We start from the raw sequence: 7295 nt of genomic DNA on the forward strand, positions 1-7295 counted from the left end.
ATGTTTTTCATTGGCCAACCGTTGTCTGTGTGTGGGTTTTTGTTTATAGAGGAAGACAGCTGACTACAGGGTTGCCTGGCTTAACAAATCATGAGAAGATTTCTTAAAATCTAAAGGGGCAGATACACCACGGAAGCGGTTTGTCAAACATGTCGAAATTTCCCTTTATCGCCAACGTGTTGTGCGGTGTGAGTAATTGAAGGTTTAACAGGAAGGGAAATTTGTTCAAAAATATATATTTTTGATTTTCTTTCGCCGTGTTGAAGTCGGAACAAATCGCTTGTATTGTGTGTGCGAAAATCGCCTCATTTGCAATAAATTTTTACAGCCGGATAGGTTTGTCAAACCGCACGAAGTTTTCTATTTGCCAATTTTCATTAAATAACACCAAAATCAGAAAAGCTTATAAAACATTTTGATTCCACGAGCTCTCAAGAAAAAAAGGTCGTATATTTATTTCTTCAAAAAAAATACAGCAAAGGCAAAGAGTTCTTTCAAGCAACAGAAAAAATTAAAAATGTTTCTTGCGATTTTTCGTGGGAGCTGAAATCCAAGCTTTTAAGTATGAATCACCAAAAAAATACCTTTTTTTGACATTTTTTCAAACAAATTGTGAACAAAGTTATACCTATAACATTTTCAATTGCTCGAATTAAAATCTCTGTTAATATGCATTTTGCATTTTTAGGCCACAGGCTTTTCAAGCGGTTAAGCTGAAGCTCCATAGAAGGTTTTTCAGGAGTTGCGCCTTTTGAGTCGTACATGCTTTCGAAGCTGTTCGGGCTTTACAGGCTTTTCAGGCGAGCACCTCCATAACGAACTTTTTGCGCTTGACGTTTCTTCGAATCTTTTACATTTTGCAGTAAGTGGGAGAATGGTGTAGGAATGAGCTGCTAGCTCAGGCACTACTTTTTCACCTCTTTCAAATTAATTTTCATATCATAAATAATTTTGTGTTAAATTCATTAAAAGTATTATAAGTGATAACGATTACAACATTGCCATAATCATATTTACCAGTACTAGTGCTCGAATGCGACGACGCCTGAAAAGCCTACAAAGCCTGAAACAAGTTCGAAATTTGGTACCTTTCAGGATTTTCAGGTTTTACGGACTTCGGTTGTGGAGCAGCTTCTTTACAATTCAGTGATTCAATAATTAAAGTTTAGATAATTATTGACAGCCGCCGTTTGACACTCCCTTATTTACGGTTGCATTTACAAAGGACAGAGAAAGGAGAAGAATGAAATCCCTTGGTGCGAAAATGCTAGTAGAAAAGTGCGCAAAGTAAGCAATTAGTAGTGAAGTGTATATTCTAATGTGTTTACAGGAAATTTGGCATTTTATACGAAATATTGAGGGATATAGTAAGATATCTACATGAAATTACGTAGTTTAATGTGCTTTATATGCATATGCAAATAAACATATTGTACAAAAACGTAAAATTCTATTTCACATGAAAGGACAACTGTCAGTTTATTGAGCCTTTAATTATTGAATCATGATAATAGCAAAAAATCATATTTCAGGCTTGAACGCTTCAAGCCGCAACGCTTGAAAAACCTGTTATGGAGCTTTAGCTTTAGGGATCAAAATGCGCTGGTTCGAACCGGTTAGGGATCAAAGTTTTTGTTTGACATTTGGCATTTATTTGACAGTTGACATTTTGACAGAGTGCAAAATTTCACACACACATTCCGTTAGTCACTGAAAAGAAAAGACGTGGATTCTAATTGGCATTGTGATACAGATTTTCCACCTTTGGAAAATCCTTAAACAAAATAAGAACTTATATACACAATTTACTACAGTAAAGTATTTGCCTATACTTCTCAATAATAAAAAATTGTGAAAGCAAGAAGGGTATTCCTTCTAAACCCTGCTAAAGGGGCGGTGAAAAAACTGTGAAGACTCGAGGTGGAAGTACAAGTTTGTGTGGTGGTGTGAAGTGAAAAGGCTCCGCCGTGATGTCACTGCTTCTCATTTTTCGTTAATTGGATTGCTTGTTCAGTGCCTCTTTAAAACCAGCCTTCTATTATATACTTTGTATACTATTGGAACTGCTTGATCTACTAGCGCGCACACAATGCTACACATTCAGCAGCGTCTTTTCTTTAATTGAGCTTAGTGGATGTGTATTGCAGCAATTTAATTCAATTTAATAAATAACTACAATTTATTAATTAGGTTGCAACTTGAAGTGAAGCCGATGTGTTTGGCAAAATCTCATTTAGTTATTTGCAAAACGGCAGTAGCCAGTTGAGAAAGAGGCCATATATCAGGCACAAAACGGAAAATTAGAAAATAAAGCATGTTACCTAAGAAAGAGTTATGCTAAGTGATAACGACAACAATGGAAGTGGAGTGAATGCCGAAGTTGAAAAATTAGAAAAAACGTCCATCACAAAAGCAGCGTATTAGAGCAAAGTGAAAATTTGGTACTGTGGCTTAAACGGCCAAAGCGGATTAGCAACACAAAACGCTTAACAAAAGCGACACATTTACATACACGTCCCTCTTAACGCAACGATTGGAACGCTATACAGGCGATCAAGTCACGAATCCGCCCACAACAACCTGCCACGCCCACTATTCAAATACAGTAGCCGCCGTAAAACATTGTAAACACTAGTTCGGCCGCCGTCCACTGCATATGATACAAATCGTAAGCGAGAAATTAAGAAAGTAATCGTCCCACCGTTGCGGCGTACACACATTTCTTGAGCGACATCCCCCATTCCGTCTAATACACATTAAACATAAATTCGTTTCGTCCCAATACATCAGCCATTTGACATTTAATCCCCCAAGATCCCCTCCAAAAATAAACCACCCGTCCATTACAAAACCACAGCACACAAACATAAAACGGCTGCAGTATGTCGGAATTGGATAATGCCGTCACGGTCGGCAAAACTAACGAGGAATTGCGTATGGAAGTAGAGCGGCTAACTCGCGAATTAGATCAGGCGGCCAGTGAGCGAGCACAGTCAGCGCAGTATGGTCTTTCGTTACTGGAAGAGAAATCGGCGCTCGAACAAAAATGTGAGGAACTGGAAACGTTGTACGACCACGCCAAGCACGATTTAGATATAACACAAGAGGTAAGTAGTCAAGCAAATATGAGTGTGAAATGTAGAAACACATTTGTTCTTAAATTGAATCCATCCTATATAATCTGCAAAAAGGAATGATATTGCAAGAAAAAGAAGTAATCAATAGAAACATTCCTCATCTCGTTGTTAACCACTATTTAAACTATTGCCCATAACTTCCTTTCGACGTTTCATACGTAATTTAAGAATGCGAACTTAGGATCGAGCCGATGATAAAAACAGAACGATATACCTACATATGTGTAAATGTTCTTCCTATCCGGAGCCAAAAAAAATAGAATAGAACCTGCACGTTAAAAATTTGCTATATTTGTTCCTAAAGCACTTAACGTTAAATACATTCAGTGAACTTTGGCTCAATTGCTTGTTTCATTTGTTTCTAATAATTTGCTTGTTATCAAATGCAACAGCACCCCTGTTCTTTGATGTATTAAAGCGAAAGTCTGCTTTTGCGGCCGTTCTAAGTGTGGAACGCTCGGCAACAAGTAAGCAAGCAGTTTAAAAATTCAGCCAGTTGCGAGCAAAAATGGGTATGCTTTGCCCGCACCACCGCCATGGTTTAATTATTTTGTATTCTCTTTTTGTTTAACCTCGTTCGTTTATTTTTACGCTGTTTGCTTTACTGCAGTAGGTTCGCAAAACACGTAATCATCGAAAAAGATTTGCTAGTTATTTGTTAACAGACTTCGCTGTGCAGTGGGTAGCATAATTTTGAACAAAAATTTTATATGGCGGACTTGCCAAACTTTCGCCAAATTAGTATCATAGTTTTACGTTTATCAAATTTTTGTGTTTTCGCAAGTCACGTGGCCATGATAAGGGAAGCAATAGATTTATTTGGCTAACAGAGTGTCGCTTACGAAATTAGCCATATTTATAAACTGGTTTGCTTCATTAAATTTCATTTACCAAGAACTTCCACAATCAAATCATGCAGCCATCGCTTTCGTACGTACCGAGTGTAGTACTAGCGATTGCGACATTGTGAGTAAAAAGCAACGAATTTGTGGCTTTCACATGCAGTTGCCCCTATACTCGAATGGCAAGAGCATCTGGATGAGTTCGGCAAGGACACAACCACACCCTTCGCTCTATAGCCATAAATTAGATTTTGCTTCTAATTTTATTACAATTAAAAATGCGCCACACTTGGCAATACTCGCCAGTGCATGTCTGCATGTATGGGCAAGGCTAGTATAGCTACGGTTACTTATGTTCCTACCAGCTTGACTAAATAGCTGGAGCTGATAGCTTAGTAATGCAACAATCTACGACGGGTAATGTAATCCCAAAAACATCAACGCCACCTCCCACAACAACAACAACAAGCATAGCAATTAATTGTATAGATTGCACTTGTGTTGCAATGCTAGCGTAAATGTTAATTGCTTTTCCACTTCGTTTGAAAGCGAGTAGGGGTGTGGAAGTGAGTGCAAGCGGGAGGTACCACGCAAAAGCAGCACTTTTTTCCACATTACTCACTTCTGTTGTCATTCGTTCATCGGTCGGTTAATTGTGCCCGCAATGCCGTCATGGACATTAACCAAATTTCAACAGTTTGTGCGGTTGTTTGGATGTATGTACATGCATATGTATGTATGTATGTACACTATGCATTTTTAGAAAAATTCAAGTTGGTTTAAATTCCTTTGATCGAATTAAAGCTACCATTAATTTGCATTCCCTGCTGCATTGCTTGCATTAAATTTGCAACTTATAGAAAGGAAGAAAGAACTTTACATAACTAGGCAACGCTAAATATAACTCTTTATTAAGGTTTATAGAGGATTTAGAATTGATCCCTTCTAAAGGTAAAGCTATATACATATTTGGCGTTCGCTGCAGTTTATGTAAGTTAAGAATCATTGATAGCTTATTGGCTATGCAACAGAATTACTGTACTTAATGGCACTATCTTCATAATAAAAAAATAAGTTTGGAATTTTGTATTGTATTTTGAAAAGAAACTAATAGGCGGTATACACTGTGCGTCTGACACGCGAGTCAACGGTGTACGTGTTGACTCGCCTTTCCACTACACACAGTTGAGTCATTCAGAGTCATACCCCTTTGGGAAAAATCTCTAGTTCTGAAATGGTGCGCTTCTAGTACATTTTAAGCATGGGTAACACTGCGCTGCGCAGCGCAATTGCGTTAACACCGTAGCCGGAGTTGCTGCGCTAACACCAGTATATGGAAAGCGCCAGCGCCATTAACACCAAGCAACGCATGAAGTACTTGCACAATTCGCCTTAACCTTTTTGAAAATTTACACGTACTTTCGTTTTGCTTTTGAGCGTTGAGAACGCAAATTTAAAGCTTTTACTCAAGAATGATGAGAATATCGTGGCATTTACAACATTCCTAGCAATTAAATTCGGGGGGGCGGTACAAGCGTTGCTCAGCGCCGAAAATTATAGAAATAATAGATATGAGACCACTGTATGGTGCACTACGATGGGTACTGTGGTGACACTCAGATGGCGCCGTGTTAAATTTAGTACACTGCGCTGTTGCGCTGAGTTAGTGACACCACAGGTGGCGCTGTCGTTATTGAGCTAGCGCCAAAAAAATTGCGCTATTACCCATGGCTAGTACATTTAGACTAACTGCTAGTTCGCGATAAATCTCTTTTGCATGCAAACAACTGGCGAATTTAACAAGGCGATGTCATAGGAATTGGAAATTGTCCCCCGCTGTATTTCCTAGTTCGCTTTGCATCCCTCTTTCTATAGTTCCCAAAATGTTAACATGTTAACACAACTTTTAGTTTTGTATTTCCAAACTATGACAAAGCATCTGCGAAGTGCAGACTGAAAGCGTATTTGAACGAAAACCCCGCTAAGCAAAAATATATTTAAAGGTCCACAAAAGAACACTCGCTTAAATGACGAAATTCACGCAAAGCAACAACACAAACTTGGCTATTTATGCGAGTTCAGCCAGGTTTCAAGTGAAAAAACTGCTCTATTGTGAATTGTTAATGGAAAAGTGGAGAGGGAAATTTTTGTTTTCGTATATTCATGCTTTATATTTTAAATAAGTATATATATTACACAAATACGTCGCATAATCACTAATTTATATTGTTTTTTGTGTCTAAATCCCATTGAACTAATCACATGTTTCTTGCTAGCTACCTGCAGGGTTGTTAAGTAGCTGAAAGGAAATTTTACCCGAGTTGAGCGTTCTTTTGCCGTTCGATTACAAAAAAATGCAGCTTTAATTAAACAATCCACCCGCTTCGCTAGTTCCGAACTAGTTCAAAATTCGCCAGATGCGATCTAGTTCGTTCTGCATCCCTTTTTCTATAGTTTCGAACCAATTCTAAATTCATCATTTTAGATATAGATTTCTAAAAATAAAATTGTTTTTTAAAAGTACCACATCTGGCTGCTTTTGAAACGGTGGCGATCTAGTTACTATCCGACTGGTTCGTTTTTAATTTCATTTACTTAAGCTTAACGCTTAACGCCAAACGGCTTTATGCTTAAAAACAATCACACATGAAAAGTATAAAATAGATAAGAACAACAAAATAGATAAGAACAATATGTTTCGGGCTTTAAAATATGAATTTATGTAGGCTCCGTTTTATCTACTATTTTTAAAGCGGGGTTGTCGATGTGTGGAGTTGATCCTTTACATTTTTCATGAACTGGCTGTTAAAGCTTAAACAGACGGCAGCGTTGATCCGAACAAACTCGGACTTAATCCGGATTAACTGCAGTTAATTCCCGAGTTGATCCTATGCCAAGAGTTTGTGTGAGCAAATCCAATTTTTGGCAGCCAATTTCAGTTACGCGGTTTTGCAGAATGACGAAACGCGGTTTTGTACTTTAAACGACGATTTGCTATATACATACATATATGCATACCGATGGTCCTCTAGAATAACGACACAACTCGAAAATATAACAAAAAATCCTTAATCCTGTTGAAGGCTCGTGTCACGAATCCTTGTATAATCCTGATCAAAGTAAGTAGCAAGGATTAGGCATGGATAAGACAAGGATTAGAGACATGAGCCTCTTAACAGGTGCATTGTAGAGTAACAATATGGGTATCAATTAAAATAAAAAATTCTGTAGAATTAAAAAAATAAATAATTTCTTGGTGCACCAGAACTAATAAGTGTTGAAAAAGTCCTTTTAAAACTTTATCCTTGAATATCCT

The 7295-nt window shown here is 37.7% G+C and overlaps 1 protein-coding gene across 3 annotated transcripts in view; it reads left to right on the forward strand.

Moving 5' to 3' along the window:
• The first annotated feature begins 2253 nt into the window (after positions 1-2253).
• Positions 2254-7295, forward strand: part of LOC118741298 (protein bicaudal D-like) — a 25306-nt gene continuing 20264 nt past the window's right edge. For all 3 annotated transcript variants that reach the window (XR_004993266.1, XR_004993267.1, XM_036473233.1), the window contains exon 1: positions 2254-3107. Coding sequence is in view for 1 of the 3 variants with exons in the window: in XM_036473233.1 (XP_036329126.1) it covers positions 2883-3107 (225 nt within the window). In the remaining 2 variants the exon portion in view is untranslated. The remainder of the gene's footprint in view (positions 3108-7295) is intronic.

The sequence above is a fragment of the Rhagoletis pomonella genome, unplaced genomic scaffold, assembly GCF_013731165.1.
Source record: "Rhagoletis pomonella isolate Grant_MI unplaced genomic scaffold, Rhpom_1.0 Rhpom_scaffold_00006, whole genome shotgun sequence".
In the NCBI taxonomy this organism is placed as follows: Eukaryota; Metazoa; Arthropoda; class Insecta; order Diptera; family Tephritidae; genus Rhagoletis; species Rhagoletis pomonella.